General features: G+C 32.2%; 2 protein-coding genes and 1 non-coding gene across 4 annotated transcripts; 1 reads left to right on the top strand and 2 right to left on the bottom strand.

Moving 5' to 3' along the window:
• Positions 1-266: 266 nt before the first annotated feature.
• Positions 267-2,401, top strand: LOC110668882 (protein BASIC PENTACYSTEINE2). Of its 2 annotated transcripts, none has more exons than XM_058136465.1 (2): positions 267-472; positions 591-2,401. In XM_058136465.1, the coding sequence occupies exon 2, from the start codon at positions 1,345-1,347 to the stop codon at positions 2,182-2,184; it is 840 nt and encodes a 279-aa protein (XP_057992448.1). In that variant the 5' UTR covers positions 267-472; positions 591-1,344; the 3' UTR covers positions 2,185-2,401. The 2 variants fall into 2 exon arrangements, with proteins under 2 accessions (XP_057992448.1, XP_021685961.2); XM_021830269.2 differs by having other exon boundaries at positions 271-472; positions 1,340-2,401.
• A 3,093-nt stretch (positions 2,402-5,494) lies between these two features.
• On the bottom strand, positions 5,495-6,834 carry LOC110668903 (putative clathrin assembly protein At1g25240). Its single transcript, XM_021830296.2, has one exon. The coding sequence runs from the start codon at positions 6,726-6,728 to the stop codon at positions 5,598-5,600; it is 1,131 nt and encodes a 376-aa protein (XP_021685988.2). The 5' UTR covers positions 6,729-6,834; the 3' UTR covers positions 5,495-5,597.
• Positions 6,835-17,563: 10,729 nt separating this feature from the next.
• On the bottom strand, positions 17,564-17,670 carry LOC131174252 (small nucleolar RNA R71). Its single transcript, XR_009144500.1, has one exon. It is a non-coding gene; the product is annotated as a small nucleolar RNA R71 (small nucleolar RNA).
• Positions 17,671-21,186: the final 3,516 nt, after the last annotated feature.

The raw sequence follows: 21,186 nt of genomic DNA, 5'->3' as shown, positions 1-21,186 counted from the left end.
GATTGGTTATAAAGTAAAAAGAAAAACCCATGTTTGTCCATATTAATACTAATGTAAAAAAAAAAAAAAAAGAGTAATGAAAAAGAAAGAATAAAATAAAGTGGGGTGGCCTCCCCCTCAAATTGGAAAGGAAGAATAGAATAGAATAGAAGAGATTCATGCCCTACAAAATAATTAGCGCATCTATCTCTCTTGACTCTTTTGTATTCTTAGATTTTGTTTATTTATTTATCTTTTTATTAATATTTTAAAAAAAATACCTTTACAAAAAAAAAAAAAAAAATGTATCCTTCTTTGATAGGAACACATTTTGGGTCTCTCTCTCATTTTTAGGGCTTTCTCTCTCCTCTCTCCTCTTTCTCATTCTCTTTCTGTCTTTCTCTCTCAGGCTTCTCTCTCCTCTCTCCTCTCTCTCTCTCCCTTTCTCTCTCCAGAAGGGCAAAACCCTAAAGAGCCGTTTACACCCCCCCAAGTAAGTTTTCTCTCTCCTCTCTCTTTCTCTCCCTCTCTTTCTTCTAAAATTTGAATATATGGGTCCTGTACTTAAAACCTGCCTTATATGCACATATATGTCTGTACTTCTTCTTCAGGTTAAATTGCATATCGTCAATTGGTGATTTCGCTCCAGATCGCTGAGATCTGCTATTGTTTGCAAAGTCAAAATTTTTGAAACCCTAGTCATGAAAATGCTTTCCATTTTTGAAATTTCAGTATTGTAGATCTGATAATGGGTTTCTGGTTTGGTGCCGGTCAAAATGCTGGATGTTGTTCGAAGATTTGAATATCAAAAAATTATGTTTTCTCGTTAATGGGTACTTTGGAATTTTAATTTTTGTTGATGGGAATCTTAGAGTTCCTCTGTTTGGATCTGGAAATAATTGATATCTTAGCACAATAAGTTTTCATTTGGATATGAATGTGAAATTGGAAAATGCGATTTGAAGTTGTACTTCCTCCTCATTTTTATTTCGGAAACTAAGCAGTCGATTAGGCATTATTTGCTTCTTTATATGCAGATGCCCTTTTTCCGGATCTATTTACATTTGAATCTGTTGTGCTGAAATTTGAATGGATCTGTGTTGGTTGAAGCATTATTTCAATGCACATTTTTTTTTTTATTATGTTTCCTTACTTAGTTTTGATGCTATTGTTGTATTTGTTTGTTTTCTAAAATATAATTTTGAGGGCTCGTTGATAGCTGCAGCATTGCACTGCCACTAATATGTCGCCCCAAAACTTTATGAAAGTTTGATTTTCTATAGCAACTGATATAATGCGTCAATCTAAAACATAACAAATGACTAATTTCCTCACTGTCGTGTTGTTCATAACTGTGTAGTTTTCATGGATGACGATGCACTAAACATGCGCAATTGGGGTTATTATGAACCGACCTTTAAAGGGAATCTCGGTCTGCAGCTCATGTCGAGCATGGCAGACCGTGACACAAAACATTTCCTACCTGGGCGTGATCCTAATAACATCATGGTTGGTCCCAACGGAGCTTTTCATCCACGTGATTGCGTGGTTTCAGATGCCCCTGTCCCTATGAACTATGTAAGAGACAGTTGGATAAGCCAGAGGGAGAAGTTTTTGAACATGTTACCTCCGAATCCTAATTATGCTGTTCTCCCAGAAACATCTGGAGCTCACTCCATGCAAGTTTTACAGCCACCCAATTCATCTAGGGATGAGAAGGTGCCTAGGATTGAGGAGCCAAGCGTAAACAAGGAAGGGAATCAGTTGAAGAAAAGACAAGGTGGGGGTGCCCCGAAAACCCCAAAAGCTAAGAAACCTAGGAAGCCAAAAGATAGTAGTAACAATGCAGTTCAACGTGTGAAGCCAGCTAAAAAAAGTATGGATGTTGTCATAAATGGGATTGATATGGATATTTCAGGTATTCCTATTCCAGTTTGCTCTTGTACTGGAACTCCTCAGCAGTGTTATCGATGGGGCTGCGGTGGATGGCAGTCTGCTTGTTGCACTACCAATGTATCAATGTACCCCTTGCCAATGAGCACTAAAAGACGTGGTGCAAGGATAGCTGGAAGGAAAATGAGCCAGGGTGCATTTAAGAAGGTATTGGAGAAACTTGCTGCTGAAGGTTATAACTTTGTTAACCCAATTGATTTGAGGACTCACTGGGCAAAACATGGTACCAACAAGTTTGTCACTATAAGGTAGATTTACATTGCCGGTGCCTATGGTGGGACTTCCATTGCATTTGGTCTGCTTCTCTTGTATATATCTGTGGCCTTTCGCAGAGATCTATCTGGTTCATTGTAGTTCATGAATCTTCACAGATATGATACATGTTTTTGAAATTCGAACATTTGTTCTTTTCCAGAATCGCTGTTAATTTTTCAGTGCTGTTTGTGTTATAAAGGCAACTAGTAATTTCTCACCACCAGGATGTAGGATGTGAATGAAATTATTTTTTTTGGATTTTGGATAACATCTTTTCATCCCTTAAATTGAATCTCATCAAAGATTGGTAAATGAATGCTCCTTTCATCATATGTTATTGTGTTTCACATGATGGTAATTTGTTTATTTTATTTCGAATGGATTCTTATGACTGTTTGAAGGGCTTGACTTTAATTTTGCTTTATTGCTTATATCGCATAATTGTGTAAGGGTGGCGTTTATGAGGATTCTCACATTGGTGTCCAGAATTCAGATAATATGAAGTTTTGCTAATCTCTCAAATCATAATGCTAGATTTTCCCAGATTACCTTTGGGGCTGGTAATATTAGTTTTTGTGTAAGACAGCAGGGCATTTGTTTCAAGTATATTGTATCAAGAATGGCAGTTCCTCAAAATCCAGATGCAGACTCCTTAATAAATGTGCATTTATGCACATTTTATTTCATGTGTGTGTTTCTGAGCCTGGTATTGCATTTGCAAGTATGCAAACATGCAACTTTTTTTTCCCTAAGTGGTACATGCATATGCTTGCTGGATAACATTGTATCATTCATTTATGCAGCATAATGATTGAGCATGATATAGTCATATTTAGAGAAACTTGTGAATTCCTGAAGTTTGATATTGTTTGATATTTGATGTTTGCTTTTAATGAAGTTGGATGCTAAATTGGATGTTCTATATATTTTATTTTGATGTCTTTGAACTCCTATGATGACAGCTGGTAAGGTGAAGCTTCATTAAACTAATGTATTCAGACATCGGGGTAGATTCATGCTATGCTTAAATTTTTTTGGACCAATTTAATTCTGTTTTTGGTAGATTGATCGTGTAAGATGTCTTTGTTCTTGTCATTTTGAAAAAAGATTGTACATGTTGCAGGAAAATGCATGTTAGTGAAAAGAGTGTCTTTTTTTCACTTTCCCCCATGCTCCTCTCGTTCCTTCTCCCTCTACATTTTTGTTTTTTCTTAGGGGTGAGGGGCATATGCAGATTGATGGGTGGTAGGTTGTTGGTCATTTGCACTGGATTGGTGTTATTTATCTATTTATTCCTTGTTCTGTTGCATCTTTCATGGCTATCCTATTAGCCTTGTATTTTCGTAAGTATCCAAGGAGTTGTTCCCTTCTTGTGCATATTTTTTAAAAAGATGGAAGAGAATGAGGATTCTCATCTCATGGGAATCCAAGTGTAGGTATATGATAATTTAAGATGTACATTATAGTTGCCATTTCCATTTACCTGTTTTTCATTGTAGCAGTGTAATTTGTTTCCAACATGATGTTTCTGTAGGATGGTAATTGGTATAAGTTTCCGAGCTCAACAATTAAACTTGTTTGGTGTTTGTTTTATGTGATTGTCATCTATTGTTTTGATTCTCTAATGTTATTTCCCCCCTCTTTTTTGAAGTGAAATTTTACTGTCAAAATTTTCATTGTGCATGCCTTCTGCTGTAATGAACTAATAGCATTTATCTTCTCATTGCTGATAATCCAGACGTCTTCATCGTGCAGCTCAAAAAAATGCGGGAAAGTTGGAAAAAAAAAAAACGTCAGAATGGGAATTATCCCTGAATTTTATGGACATTTCATGTTTATATTTTTCTATTTAGATGGTTTGGTCATGTGAAGCGTGGACATACGAGAGGTTCCAGTTAGACAAGTAGAGCACATTAGGTTAGAGGATAGAAAGAAAAAAAAGGGGTAGACTTAAAGTTAGAAGTATTATACATTTCTGAGGATTTAACCCAAAATCGTTTAGAGTGGAGAAATTGAATCTATATAGTCGACCCTAAATTTTTGGGATAAAAACTTAGTTGAGTTGAGTTGTATATTTTATTTTACAAAGGGCTAGGAGCAATAAAAAAAAATTAAAAAAAAAAAAAAAAGAAGAAGAAAGAGAGAGAGAGAGAGAGAAGCAAAAGGCCCCATCTAGTATATGAATGGTCAGGTTCAGCCCAGGTCCAATTTCTAATTTGAATTGAACAAGTCTATTTTTGCCATGGCCTCCTTCGTGCATATGCAAACATCAAGACTTGTATATGCAAGGAGATCCCTCGTTCGAGTCATTTCTGCTCGTTAAAATCTCTTGAGACTTGTTTGTGAGAGACCTGAAGAATATTTATAGTATTTAAAAATAGGTCGTTTTATTTCATATATAGAAAATTTCCTTATTTAATAAATTAAAGAGAAAAAAATTTTAGTTTTGAGAATGCATATTTTACTTAAATTTGTTGTTACAACTTTGCATGTGACACTAATAATTCGCCAGTCAATGCGATCCATCAATGTCTATATCCAAATTGGAAATTGAGTGTAATTCTTTAAATAATTTTTTTTTTCCCTTTGGTTTACAAAGAATTGAAATTTTTAATGATGTTAACTAATATTTTAATCTGAATAAGAATAATGGCTTTAGATTCTTATCGTCAAGGGCTTTCGTTTGTAATTGGTCTGGACTATGAATATTAACAGCCCCTTTCGGAAAATAAATTAAGTTTCCTTCTCATTTTGGCATTTCTATTATTATGGTAGGTTTAATTTGATTGAACTGAATTGTTAGGTTTATTTATTGTGTTATTTGATTAGAAGCAATAGAGAAAAGTGAGGAAGAGAGAAAGAGAGAGGCAGTAGTTAATTAATTTGCTTATGAATTTGCACGTATACTAGCCACCAAAATCAATGGAGATGATAGATTATGGAGCATGCCAATTAGAGTTAGTAATTTCACGGCGAATTTAAGACCTCTTGTAAGGTTGACTGTACTTTTAAGGGACAAATTCATATTTGATTCTTAAAAAGATATTATTGAAAGAGACAGTTATTAATTCTGAAAGAATTAATTTTTTATAAACTATAAAATAGATATGAAAATTACTTTGATAGATATATATAAAATATGTTTAATTACGTCCAATAACGTGCTAATGTTAGCTTTTGTCGCTGCAATTTTCATATCAATAACCCATAAACAAACCCATATATGCAATTTGGCTGCTTAAAGAAATACTCTAATAACATGCAAACTCATAAAAAAGTACGTAATTAATTAAAAGTATATTAAAAGTGATCATCAACCATTTGCTCTTCAACAAAAATGTCATCCATTGATAAAGAAGCTGTCGTCGAAGCCATGAGGTACAAGTCCCAATATATATTTTTCAAAAGTACTAGAAACTAATTAAATCTGGAATTTCTTGTTTATAAACAGGCAAAAGAGGAACAGAAGCACAATTTGAAGGGTTTCCTGTTCTAAAATTGTAGAGTTCATTCCCTTGAATTTTATACTTGAATTGATCTTCATCAAAAACCTCCCATTTGTCTGTTATTATCGTCTTCAATCCATTGGGTTTCTTGTATTCAACAATGTCACCAGCATCTTCCCTTACCATTGTAGCTTTATTATCATCGAAGCAATCATAATTATTCACTTGAGGTGTATCAGAAATTCCATTAATTATACGTTCAAGTTCTCTGATATCTTCTTCTGGTATGTGAGTGACTTTGGGGACTTCCATGGCGTTAAAGACACCAAAATGGCTGCAAAACTCGAAATAGAGAGCAAGATCCTCACCCTGACTTATTGCCTTTTGAAGAACCTTAAGTGCCATGCTTGCTTCAAGCTTCCCAGCCGAGTAAATTCCCAACAGAAGCTTCGCAATCCCATTACAAATTCTGCTATAAACGTCAAATATTTCCATGATGACACAATCCATGGCTTCAAGAATCAGGCTTTCCCTCATGTTATCGGCAAGGGGTTTGATTTGAAGCAGAATATCAAGCAAGGATTGCCAGTTTCGCAGCTTCAGAAGCTCCTGTACCATTGGATCTTCCGTTTGCTTGCGTTGCTCATACAAGAGTACAGATCTTTGATCTAAATACGTATAATAACTGCGAACGAAGGCATTGAATGCCCACATTTCGAACTTTTTCGAGTGTCCATCGGTGAAATGTGATAAATCAAATGGCAACCTTCCAATTCTCAGAACGGCTGGGGTCTTGCAACAGAAAACGCCATGCATTAACATCAAGCCCTTGAGAGCCACAATCCAGCTCTGCGTCTTCTCCATTCGTTTACTGAGAGCTCGAATCAGAGGCTTCAAGCTTACCGGGGAATCACAAATCCATGCAAAAACTCTCTGGGCATTCCTGTAATCGATGCAGCTATCATTATGATCGGTTGCCTTAATGATGGACGCTTCGAGATCAGGGTTCCGGTAAGCCGACCGGCGAGATAGGCTGACGAGGAGAATGCTTCTCTGGTCTTTGAGGGCACCGGTGGCCCTCCTCCAGAGCTTCATTTCCTGCTATGTTTCCCCGAACAGTTTGTGATGGAAGGGCCTTGCTCTATTTTATGTTGGGTCTTTGCTATTTGTGTATAGCTCAAACATAACTAAATCAGAAAAAAAAAAAAAAAGAAACTTTCTTGGCCGTCCAAAACCTTCAATTTTCATCACTATTAATTAACTAATTAATTAATTAATTATGCTATGGTGTACCATTACTGCTTGTTTTGTGGACGGCAATTCCTGCCATTGTTCTTGCTTACAGATTTTATGAGTTGGCTTCTTTGACTTTTTCTCTCTCCTCTAATTTAGGATTACATGTTCCGAAAATCATTAAATTATCATTCTCAAAAAAAAAAAAAAAAAAAACACATCTAATACAAGCTGGAAGTTATATGGCAATAAAATTATTTTTTTATACATTGAGATATATATAAAATCAATTAAAATATATCTATAAAGTACATAAATTTATAAATAAATATTTAATTTAATGATTAATGAATTCATTCTCATATGGGTTTGCGTTTTCTATAGCAATACTCTGATAAATATATGTTTTGATTGCATTTAAATCTAGGTGTTTAGTTGTACAAATCTATTAAAAAAGTGTATGTTGAGTTTATATGTTTAGTGAGCATATTTTATTTTTGTGAAAATTTATTTATTTTTTAATTTATATTTTTTCATATGAACAAGTATTCTTGGTGATTTTTTTTTTAAATATGAAAATTGCAAAAACATAAGCCAAAAGTCCATTTCAATTCCCTGAATTATATGGGATGAGCATTTGGTCCTAACTATTAGATGGGCTTAATTAAGGGGCTCATCTTTATGAATTTTGTCCATTAATTAAGTCTTTGAAGTCACTTGTGCGGTATGTGATGATGATACCTTTTGTTAAACAAACGTAATATATATTTTAAAAATATATTTTATATTTAATTAATTATTTATATAAACATATTTTAAATAATAAAATACATATATTAAAATATATTTAAACCTAAGATAAATCCAAAACTACTAAAATTTAACACGCCCCAAAACTAGTGAAATATTTCGAATATAAGTTTCGGCCAAAATCCAAGGTATGTAATTAAATTTTTTTAATATGTATTATTCATTTATTTTATAATAATATAATTAATTTTTTTATTATTATAAATAAATATTTTTTAAATAATTATTCAATTTTAAAAATTAAAAGTTATAATATAATTTTAGTTATAAAAAAATCATGTTTTTTATTTAGAAAATAGAATATTTATTATAAAAAAACAGTGGATAACAACTTAATATTTGGTTTTAAATCTTAATTAAATTTTAAAAAACTCTATTTTATTTTTCAGTTTTCTTAAAAAAAAAAAAAACTTTTTAAAAAAAAACCATCCCAACTTTCCACAAATAAGCAAACCCTAAACTTCTCACCATCCATTTTGAATATTTTGTTATCATACCTTCATCTTACTTCTCATTGTTTTTTCGTTCTCTTACTTATAGAATTGTAATAATGGATTGAGTTACAATAAGTAAAAATCTTTTACTAATTACTATTTAAAGCTATTTATCTCTTTTTATATTTATTTTAGTAATTTCATCATTTTCCTATTGGTTTGTTGCTCTATCTAAAATTACTATGCGAAATCACCATTTCATAGGATGATTTGTTAAGAAATAGAAGATTTTGAGGTATACTCAATAATTTTTCAAAAACTTTTTTGTTAGAATATAATTATTATATATATATATATATATAATGATTTTATTATAATCATTAATTATAATAATTTTTATCGTCCATATAAAGCAGCTGCTTTTAAGTTTTGATGAAGAAGGCATGAACACTAAGATGTGACAACGCAACGTACAGATGGATTAGGTGGTAAGCTTTTGTTAATGAAACAACTCGGCAACTCCATCTCAAAACATTTTTTGGGTGGGGTGGCCTCACAACCTTTCCTATCAAAATTAGTTTGCTTGGAATTTGAAAAATTTAAATTCCCATTCCTATTTGATAAGTGGAAAAGAACTAAATTATATTGATAATTATTCTTATATTTCTAAATTTTAAAAATAATTACTTTTTATGAAATTATGAAATTTCAAATTTAAATTTTCATCAGAATTAAATAAAGGCTAATAAATTATATATAATGAAATTTTTTTTCAATTTTATAATAAAATCTACATATTTTAAACGCGAAGATGGACTTCCATACCTACAATTTCAGACACATTATCTGAAAATAAAATAAATTATATCCCCTCATTTCATATATTCTAGGTAAATAAAATCCAAATCCAAACAAAAAAGAAGAGGAGGCCACGTAAACCCACACACATCTTTGTCTTCCTTAATGCGTTAATATCATAGCAATTTGAATATAATTATATATATATATATATATATATATATATATATATATATATATATATATATATATATTTCACTTTTAATTAATAATTAATTATCTATTATCTGTTGCTGGATATATCACCATCCAGTCTTAAGAAATAAGCCTGCTGGATTTCTCTGTCTCACGAAATTTCCAATCTTGATACTTTTGTCCCTGCTATTATTATCATTATATTAGGATTTGTGTCCATAGCTAACTGATGTGAGAGGAGAGAAAAGCTCCAATTTAATATATTTTTAATTAATTTAAAACTGCACATCTATCATTATATTTATATAAATTAATTAATCAATTAATTTGTTATGACATTATAATTCTTATTTAGATTCGATCTATCACGAATTTAAAATACAAATATGCATGATTCTTATATATTTGATAAATAAATTTTAATATATATTTTATATCTTGAATTTATAGCGAATTAGGGAAAAATCCATAATGGAAAATGAGTGGAGTTTAAATTTTATTCTCATTAATTTTTTATAATTTTTGTAAAGAATGATAAATAGAAAGAATGGAGCCAATGGACCACGAATGAATGGCATATATACGTTATTTCCTTTTTTTTTTTTTTTTTTAATTAGGATCCATCTTGACAAGGGCCATAAGGGAAAATGGTTGGGAAGCAGTGCTGCCGATTAGATATGTTCATTCTCTATCATATCCTAACCATTTCTATTCCTTCAATTTCATCCATACCCAGAATCTCTCTCTCTACTTGGAATGTTAAGCAGCACCCATTTCCTTCATAATGTCATGTTTAGCTGTGGATGATGTCATACGTGGGTGGAATTAATAATTGTATTCACTTTTAATCTAATTGACCTTGATTCTATTATTTTCTCTTTATAATCCACATAGTAGTTTTTTTTTTTTTTACTTTGTTATTATCAGGCAAAATACCTTTCAACTTGTTGTTTAGTTTTAGTTGTTGGATCAAGTACATAAATAACCAAGAAACGTTCAAAGTTGATAAATGAGATGGGGGTCCATGCATTAAAATCATATAACGAAAATGGTCCATTCGAATCGTGGAAAAGGATCTTATTTTTTTTCCGAGAAAGAGTAGGAAAAGGGATCAAACTTCCATATGGTTCAATGAGTATCTCGATCTCATCTCTGTGTCCTTGATCATGCATCAGTTCAATAACTAGCTAGCTAACTAGGAAGCATTTCATTTTGTTACACTGCTGAAGATAAGAAGGGTATATTTGTCTCTGAGATGGACCAAACTTTCAAGTGTACTTTATATTGACTTTCCAGGAACTTGTTACAAGTCGAACCCTAATATTTTTGTCTTATTTTATTTTCCTTTTATCTTTCTTTCTCTTTGCAATTTTCTTTTCTTTCTCTTTCTCTTTCTCTTTTTATCCTTTAGGGTAACTTTTTCTTGCTTGTTTATTTTAATTAATTATTACGCTAAGGTCACGTTGGCTTTTCAGACCCTGACAGAACCCACCAAACAACTTGTCAGTATTTCTTTCTCTTTCTCTTTTTCTCACTTGCCATGTACAAAAAGAAAACCACAAAATTCTCTAGAAAACAAAAATGAAAGTTCCATGAAGGTAAGAGAAAACAAACAATGTGCAACAAACAAACAAATAAATCTTTCTCTATGCCTTGAAAGTAAGTGAAATGGCGTTTGACGCAGAGAGAGAGATATTTCTTTCTTTCTTTCTTTAAAAGTTGTGATTTTATTTTATTTTTTTTCTCTTTTTATAGATTCCCACTTAATTTGTTTTTCTTTTCTTTGGATGCCAACAAGCCTATACCAGACAAAGGCCTCAGGTTTCAGTGAAATATGAGGGAGGGGGCCATTACTTGCCATCATGAAATTATTGAGGGGGCACTTATTATCTGTTTTTTAATTTTACATTACCATTTTTTTTTTGTTTCTTGACTTTTGCTTAGCTTCAATGATACGTTTTTTGAACTTTCAAATACATTGTCATGTTTACGGAATACGTTCCTGGAATTATTTCAGTTGGGAATTACTTCTGCTTGGTTTGGAAAATCTTTCTCAAGATTTACATTTTAAAATATATGGTTCAAAACAGAGTTAGATGATTGCTCATGTTAATTAATTAGTTGAATTTAATTCTCTCTGCAAAATATTAAAAATTCTCTAATCAAATTGGGGAGATCAACTTAGTATATCACATAAAAATTACACTCTAATATTATTTCAAGAATAAAAAAAGAAAAAAAAAAGAGAATATTGTGAAGATGTGTGTTAACTTTGACACACTGTTGCTTATGCGACTCCCAAGAGTAAAGAACTAAAGTTGTTCAGGAATCCATGGGAGCTTTAGCCAAAAGTCAACAAAATGCATAAAAGAAAAAGAATAGTTTGATCGCTAAACATAGTGTAATTATAAATAATTAATTAGATTAAGCAAAAGATCAATAGATTTGAGTCCTGGACAATTGGGAAGGATGATTGCTATCTACTTGCTTTTTTGGATGCAGCATGTGTTGAGAATTCATATTCCATCATCTTCACTTCCTTTCCAACTCAACAAACAAGTGTATAGGCATCTTCTCATGATTATTCTATTCAATTATCCCCTCTCTCTTTCTCTCTCTCTTGGAAATAACTTATGGTTTTGTTTTCTTTTTTTTTTATTTTTATTTTTCCTGTTTCATTAATTCTGGAGGTTTATTTGCTTCAGCTAACAACTGACTGAAGTGCACCCTGGTCAGACTTGTAAATGCTACAATCACATCAATCTTGACTGCTAATGTCTGTAGAACCATCCTAGGTCAGTTTGGTTCGGTTTGTCAACTGGATCGAGATTAGTTCGGGTCAAATCGAAAATCGCCCTGAGTTAATATTTTGGGGCTTTGAATTGGTCCTGAAGATGGTTAGAGGGGCTGATTCAGGGTCCCCCATCATTGGCCTGCGTCCAAAAATAGTCAGTTTAAAATGGCAGTTTTAAATCGAAATCGGCTTGATTCAATTTTTTTCTCCTAAAAATTTATAGTAGATTTATATTTGAGCCATTTTAATTTTTTACAATAGAAATTAAATAAATAATTTTTTTTATAAGCAGCAGAAAAAATTATTAAAATTGAGAAATGGAAAGATGGGATGGGAAGATAAATAAATGATGCCATAAAATTTATTATAATTTGATAATATTCGAAACTTTTTTTTAATTGAAATTGAACCAAACCTTGAAGTCATTCAACTTTGGGATTTCAACTCAAAATTGAATCGAAATCAGCCCGTGACTAGATCTATATGTCTACACAGATTACAAATATAATATATTATATTTATTTTTGTGATGGTAAGTGCAGCTCCAGCAATATGAATCTCGCATGGATCCCACATATCAAATGACTTGATTTATGGTAACAGTGTCTCAACAATGAAATAGAAGTTTCTTTCAAGTAATAGAGAGTTTTCAAGGTTGCTTTTCCTATTTTCATCGCAAGATAATTAATTATCAATCATGCATGTGTCGGGAGTTTTTCCTTTTATATACGTTAATATATAATGCATAATTATCTGATATATATATATATATATATATATATATATATATATTCTAGTGATATTAAAATACTCTTTTTTTTCTTTGCTTATATCTCTTCGACACATAAATACCACATCCACCTAATTGAGCAGCATGTAATATCAAGAATTTGTATTAATTTAATGTCTTATATTTAATATTAATTTTTTAGTAGTCATTTAATTAGTTGATCAAAATTAATTTTATAAGTTAGGAATAGATATCAAGATCTAAATTTCACAGATAGTAAATTTTCCTTTCTCAATTTAGAAGTTGACGAATTGTTCAATACAATTCTCAATGTCTCATGTTTAATAAAAATAAACCTTAGATGTAGTTTTCTTATATTAACAAATTTGCAGAATTCAACAGAAAAAAAAAAAAAATTCTCTCCCTGTTTTATTTCCGTCTCATTTTTAAAAAATTTTTCATTTTATTTGTCTTTTTAATTATAAAATTAAGAAAGTGTTAATTATTTTTTTTCCAACTTTGCTCTTCCGAATGTATTTATCTTTTTTCTTATCAATTTTCTATATTTTAATTAAATATAAGGTTACTTTAGTTAATTATTAGTTTTTCTTAAATGAGGTTATTAATCATTTTCTTAATTATTATGTAAATATCTTAAAAAACACTTGAAATGAGATGGAGATAGTAATACCTCCATCTACTTTTATCTTCCATTTTTTAAAGTTATTTTGTCCAAAATTATCTAGCACTTTAAAAAGATTAAGTGTATTAATTATTTTTTCTCGATTTTACCTTAATTTCTACTAAGCACAATAATTATTTGTATAATTTTCTATAACTTATATTATCACCACCCTCTTTTTCTATTAATTTGATGAAATAAAAGATAATTTTATCAAATTATAGAGAATTTTATTATAATTTAAGTGATTTAATAGTTTTCCTAATAACTATGTAAAAACTTTAAATGATAGATAAAATGTAATAATTTTTTTTAAGCTTACATTAGAAACTACACAATAAATTCTTTTTTGATTAAAAAAAAAAACAGAGTTTATTAGCTAAACCAAATATAGAAACCTTATCTCCAAAAATAAAACAACATTAATTGAAAACATTAAAGTTTAAAAAGGGTATGAGATAATTTTCACCAACCCTAGATTTTTGCATTGTGAATAGATTATATGAAATTTCAGTCAAACCATTAATGTTTGACAGCAGTCGATTTATATGAATAGTCACATATAAATAATGCATGACCATTTTCAATTATTTTCTATCAAAAGTTGCATAATCCTGTAATTTAATGATTGGAATCTAGTACATGAATTTAAATACCAATCCACAGATTTATAAACGAGAACAATTTGTGTATTTGATTTTTGATTTGTTGTAGAGTTAGTTATTTGACTCATTGTATTCCTATACATACAATTCCTTTCAATAATAAGTTAGATAAAACCGGATCTTTCTCTTTTTTGCCTTTTCATGTTGGTGGCTTTTCAATGGGACTAGCCAAGCAATTCTTTTTCTTAAGGATGGAGAGGGGACCTAGCCTATTTTATAGAGAATCCTATAAACATTCCCATCCCAAGTCCTTACAGGATTAGGTCTACATTTTTAACCACCTTACCATACTGGTTCAACAGAAGTGTTCAAGTCCATTACATAAGTAATCACAAAAACACAAATTGAGCTCTATACACATATTCTTAAACTGTATTTATTCAGTCTATTTTCACAAACTAAAATAACCCATAATTAATAGTAGCCTATATCATAAATTCTTACATCCTCCCACTTAGGCAATTTTAATTGTGGCTTTTTTTAACAATTTAAAAATGACTCTCAGACCAAATACTAAGACACAAATGTGGCCACTAATTTTGAAAACATACAGATTAAGAAATAACACCTCTATAAATCTCATCTATATTAAACCAACTATATTGAATCATGACAATACTTATCCCCTTTATTGACATACGACCAATCCATGGTTACAAATATAAATGACTTAATCGGCATAGATTACAGTATGATAGTGTAACAAGAAAATAACACTCAAATGTGATCAATTTGCTATTTCATTGTTGGTCCCCATTAATTTCTCTTTTAACACAAATACTTAGGAATAAGCAAGAGAAATCCACAATAAGCCATTTATTTCCAAAAACACCAATGGAAACGTGCATAGCGGCTATAAATAATATTTAAGACTAAACCACATATGTCTTAAGAATTTAACATATATCTCATGACATACTATTAATTAATGAGCAAATATGATCAAATATAATATCACAAATGATGATAATCAAATAATCACATATTTCCATCCCAAACAAATATTGATTATAAGGATAAAATAATGTCTCAAAAATGAGCAAATATAATCAAATATAATATGACAAATGATGATCATCAAATAATCACATATTTCCATCCCAAACAAATATTGATTATAAGGACAAAATAATGTCTCAAAAGAGTTGATTACAAAACCAAGCTCCCACTAACCAAAAACATCAAAAGACTCCACAACACCCATATTAGTAACATGACCCTTAAACACTATGGGTCTAGGACCCTTTGATGCATGCATTTTAGATCATCATTTAGGAGTAATTTTTGCACATAATTTACCCTTATTCATAGCTATTATTTTAGATATTAGTATATATTTAGTCAATTTTACAATTTTCACATTTCTTAGTTTAATTTTTGGAATTTATTTGTTTTGTAGGTTAAATTTGGAGAAATTTGATGTATTTTGATCAGAGTAGCCATTTGGAGGAGATTAAAATCGAATTGCAAAAATTTTGAAGTTGAAAAAAAAAAAAAAAAAAAAAAAATGGCCGAGAGCGACACAACCTGCAGCACAACCGAATTAGCTCATGTCGCAGGTTGTGTCGATCGTCAGATATTCACGCCGAGAGCGACACAACCCGCGACACAACTGACTCGGCTTATGTCGTTTTTACTGGAAAATTTTTGACGTGGCATTTCGTTACTCGGACTTTTACCTCACTTTCTGGATCCTTCCCCTTTACCCATTCTAGAACAGTCCCTTGCCTATATAAAGTGCCCTTTATCACTTTCTTTCCATAGAGAGCAAGGGAGGCATTTTAGAAAGATAGAAAGAGGAAAGGGAGGAGCATCTTCTGCATCTTTTCCAAAGAATGCAGATCACGTTTTCTGCACTTTTGTGCAGCAGAATCTGCTGCAAATTTGCTGGGTTTTTCTACCCCTTTTAGCTTACATTTCCATTATTTCTTCATTTCTTCATTTGGGTTTGTCTTTAAACAATGATTTGTGAGTAGTTTATTGAGATTCTAGAGATGGGTTTGTAAATATTGATTTGTTTTGTGGTTTTGAACTGATTTAGCCATTTAAATGAATATTGTTATATTTTGATTTATTGCTTGTGTGCTTATTTCCTTGCTTGATGAATGGGCCCTCATTAAGTTAAGTTTTAATCCTTAATAGATGGACTGAAAAGTGAATATTGGGGATGGATAATCTTGCAATAAACTTTATTTTCTTGGTGTTAGAAATAAGCTAAGAAGATTAAGGGGAACTTTCCAAAAATCAATTAGAGCATTAATTGGGTTTTTGTTAGATTTGAAATACCGTGAAAACAGGGTTTGATTTAATGAAAACCAATTTTGAGATGCTTGAAAAAGGTTTCAAAAATTTAAGAATTGATTTCCCTCAAAATTGCAATTCTCATGTGTTTGGCTAAATTAGGGAAAAATCACATGCAAACAATATTGAAAATCCAATCTCTAGAATCAATTTATTTTTCATTGAAGTTAGATATAAATTCTCCAAACCTCATAAATAGCAATTTCAATTTAAATCCAATATCTAGAATTACTTTATTTTTTTAGATTTAATTCTTCTTAATTTCATAAATAGAAATTTCAAATTAATTTTTGGTAATCTAGTCTAATTAATTTTAGTTAATTGTTTGATTTAGCATTAATTCCTTAAATACCAATTTTAATTCCAAATTTCATTTTACATCTTTAATTTTTGTCTTAATTTTAATTTTTAGATTTTATTTTTAATATCTTTTAATTTTTGTCATTCTAATTTGCTTATACTTTTATTTCCAATTTAAGCACAATTCCCTGTGGGATCGATATCATTTTAAAACTATACTACTGTGACCCGTGCACTTGCGGACACACCGTATCAAGTTTTTGGCGCCGTTGCCGGGGAATTGTTTGTTTTAAGTTGGATTTTAATTGTTTTAAACTAATTAGAATTTTTATTTTCTTTTATTTTTACTATTGTTTCTTGTGTTTTTCAGGTACTTTTCTTGTTTATGAGACGATCGAAAAGCACAAGTGACACCGAATTATTGTTCAACCCAGAAATTGAAAAATTCTGTCGAGCCAACAAAAAGGAATACAAGAAAAGAAAAGAAGCAGAAAAAGAAGAACAACAAATATTTGAGCAAGAGGAGACAATAGAAAATATGGAGAATCAAAATAGAGCTATTGGTGGAGATAATGGAGGAAACGAGCAAAACGGGCAAAATGCTGTGGTTAATCAAAATGATCCTCAAAGAAGATCCATGTTAGACTATGCTTTTCCTAGATGTACTGATGTGAGAGATAACAGACCTATTATTGGAGCTAATCAATTTGAGTTAAAAACTGGTCTCATTCAAATGGTTCAGAATTCACAATTTGGAGGTAGTCCACTTGAAAATCCTCATTCTCATTTGAAGAAATTTTTAATGATATGTGGTACACAAAGACAACCTGGAGTTTCTGATGAAGTTATTCGGCTCACATTATTTCCATTTTCTCTTCGGGATTCAGCATTGGAGTGGTATGACTCACTTCCACAAGCTATTATAGCTACTTGGGAGCAGCTATCTCAAGCTTTTCTATCTCAATTTTTCCCACCTGGGAAGACCACTCATTTGAGGAATTTGATGGTAGCTTTTAAACCAAGAGATGATGAAACTTTGTATGAATCTTGGATGAGATTTAAGGAGCTTGAAAGGCAATGTCCTCATCATGAAATACCCAAATGGAGGAGTGTTCAGACTTTCTACACCAGAGTTACTCCAGCCATAAGAAACACAATTGATTCACAAGCAGGAGGAGATTTCATGAGAATGACAAGTGAAGAATGCTATGATCTATTAGAGAAGATTGCTCATAATACCCATTTATGGGGAAATCCTAGAGCACTTGAGCCAAAGAAAGCTGGGATCTATGAACTTGACTCAGTTAACTACATGAATGCAAAATTTGATCAGTTGACTCAGCTTCTTAGTGATTTTTGCACAAAGGCAACAACCTCAACTCCTACAACTATGCAACAAGTTGCCTTCACAAATGGAACTCAAAGTTGTGGAGTTGATTATTCTTCTTATGGTGATGATTATTTGCAAGAGCAAGCTGCTTATGCAGGAGGTTATCAACAAAAACCTATGGGAAATTCTTATTCTAATATGAACAACTCAACATGGAGACCACAAGCAACTTTTGCTCAACAAGGCCAAAGCTCAAATTATGCTCATAACCAGCAGTTTATGCAGCAGAACAAGCCTCAATTTCAGCCTCAATTTCAGCCCACAAGACAACCACCACCTGGATATCAAGCAAGAGCACAACAATCCCTTCCACCTCATGAACCGAAGCCAACCTTGGAGAGCATGATGGAGAAATTTTTTGCTGAACAAAGCAAGATGAATAACAAATTGGAGGAAGAAATGCAACACATGAGACAAACCATGGATCAATTACAAGTCCACAACCGCATGTTGGAGACTCAATTGGCGCAACAAGCAAGCTCATCAGGAAGCAATTCCTATGGGAAACTACCTAGCCAACCACAAAACCCTCATGAACAATGTAAGTTTGTAACCTTGAGAAGTGGTAAAAAAGTTGGTCAAGAGAGTGAAAACAAGAGAGAAGAAAAAGAGAGCACAAAAGAAGAAAATTCAGTTGAGAGCAAGAAAAATGAAAAAGAAGAAGAAAGCAAAAGTGAGCAAGATGAGGGAGAGAAACCATACATCCCACCTGAACCTTACAAACCCACCCTTCCCTACCCTCAAAGATTCATCAAGCATAAACTAGACAAACAATTTGGCAAGTTCCTTGAAGTGCTAAAGAAATTGTATATCAATGTGCCATTCACTGAGGCACTATCCCAAATGCCAAGTTATGCCAAGTTTTTGAAGGAGATTCTTTCCAACAAGAGAAGACTAGAAGATTATGACACCATCAACTTGGGAGAGCAATGCAGTGCTATAATCCAGAAGAAGTTACCTCCCAAACTCAAAGATCCGGGTGTGTTTTCCATCCCTTGTCATATTGGTGATAATTGTGTGGCAATGCTTTATGTGACCTTGGAGCTAGCGTCAGCCTAATGCCTCTTTCAATATATGAGAAGTTGAATATGGGAGAATTGAAGCCCACAAACATGTATCTTTCATTAGCTGACCGTTCAATTAAGTATCCAGAAGGCATTCTTGAAAATGTGCCTATCAAGGTTGGGAAATTCTACATTCCGGTGGACTTTGTCATTTTAGATATGGAAGAAGACACAAAAGTTCCTATCTTATTGGGAAGACCCTTCTTGGCAACAGCTGGTGCATTAATTGATGTAAAGGGTGAGCAATTGACACTTAGAGTGGGAGATGATCAAATGATATTCAACATCAATCCTGCCATGAAAAGGAAACATGAAGAAGTTGAGTCTTGTTTGCGGGTAGACATTATTGAAGAGATTGTTCAAGAGCATTTCAGAAAAAGCTATCCACAAGACCCACTTGAAAATTGCTTAGTCCATGGTGGGAGCATTGATGATGATAATCACAACATGGCTATTTTTGCGCAATACTTGGAAAGCTCTCCACCACATCCCAAGCCACAATTTTTCAACTTGAAGGAGTGCAAAATTTGGAGATCAAACCACCATCATTAAAGGTAGAGGATGCCCCAAAGGTAGATCTTAAACCTCTTCCTTCCAACCTCAGGTATGCTTTTCTTGGACCAAATGAAACATATCCTGTTATAATTAATGCATGTTTGACTGATATTGAGATTGACAAATTGTTGAGAGTTTTGAGAAAATATAGGAGAGTTTTGGGTTATGCAATTGATGATATAAAGGGAATTAGTCCAACAGTTTGTATGCATAGGATTTTTCTTGAGCCAAATAGTAAACCTTCCATTGAACACCAAAGAAGATTGAATCCTACAATGAAGGATGTTGTGAAAAAGGAAATCCTAAAATTACTAGCTGCTGGAATTATTTACCCCATTTCTGACAGTGAGTGGGTTAGTCCTGTGCATGTTGTACCAAAGAAAGGTGGGGTGACAGTTGTTAAAAATGAGAATAATGAATTGATACCCACTAGAATCATTACGAGTTGGAGAATGTGCATAGACTATAGGAAGTTGAACAATGCCACAAGAAAAGACCATTTTCCCCTTCCTTTTATGGATCAAATGTTAGAGAGATTAGCCAAGCATTCATTCTTTTGTTACTTAGATGGATATTCTGGTTTCTTTCAAATTCTAATACATCCTGATGACCAAGAGAAAACTACCTTTACCTGTCCCTATGGCACCTTTGCCTATCGAAGGATGCCATTCGGATTGTGTAATTCGCCTGGCACATTTCAAAGGTGCATGATGGCCATTTTTTCTGATTTTATTGAAGAAATTATGGAGGTCTTCATGGATGACTTTTTAGTATATGGAACTAATTTTGATTCATGCTTGACTAATTTGTCTAAAATTTTGCAGAGATGTGCTGATAATGATCTGGTGTTGAATTGGGAGAAATGCCACTTTATGGTCCAAGAGGGAATCGTTTTAGGGCATTTAATCTCAAATAGGGGAATTGAAGTGGATAGAGCTAAAATAGAAATTATTGAAAAAATGCCCCCTCCAACCACTGTCAAAGGAGTCCGAAGTTTCCTTGGACATGCCGGGTTTTATCGGCGATTTATTCAGGATTTTTCTAAACTTGCTAAACCCTTAACAAATCTTTTGAATCATGATGTTAAATTTGATTTTAATCAAGATTGTATGGTTGCTTTTTGCAGGTTAAAGACGGCCTTAACAACAGCTCCTATCATGCAACCCCCAGATTGGATTTTGCCATTTGAAATCATGTGTGATGCAAGTGAGTTTGCTGTTGGAGCTGTCCTTGGCCAGCGGAAAGATAGGAAACCTTATGCCATTTACTATGCAAGCCGAACCCTTGATGAAGCTCAAGTTAATTATGCCACAACTGAAAAGGAGTTCCTTGCGGTAGTATTTGCACTCAATAAATTCCGTTCTTATTTGGTCAACTCAAAGGTAATAGTTTTCACTGATCATGCAGCAATAAAGTATTTAATGAGCAAGAAAGAAGCTAAATCTAGGTTGATTAGATGGATATTGTTACTTCAAGAATTTGATTTGGAAATAAGAGATAAAAAGGGTGTTGAGAATGTGGTGGCTGATCACCTTTCTAGGATGAAAACTGAAAATAAAGATGATGAAATTGTGCCAATTGATGAATTTTTCATGAATGAGC

Source organism: Hevea brasiliensis, chromosome 15 (genome assembly GCF_030052815.1).
Source record: "Hevea brasiliensis isolate MT/VB/25A 57/8 chromosome 15, ASM3005281v1, whole genome shotgun sequence".
In the NCBI taxonomy this organism is placed as follows: domain Eukaryota; kingdom Viridiplantae; phylum Streptophyta; class Magnoliopsida; order Malpighiales; family Euphorbiaceae; genus Hevea; species Hevea brasiliensis.
The sequence above is the reverse complement of the archived record's forward strand: the minus strand, read 5'-3'. Positions and strand labels throughout refer to the sequence as shown.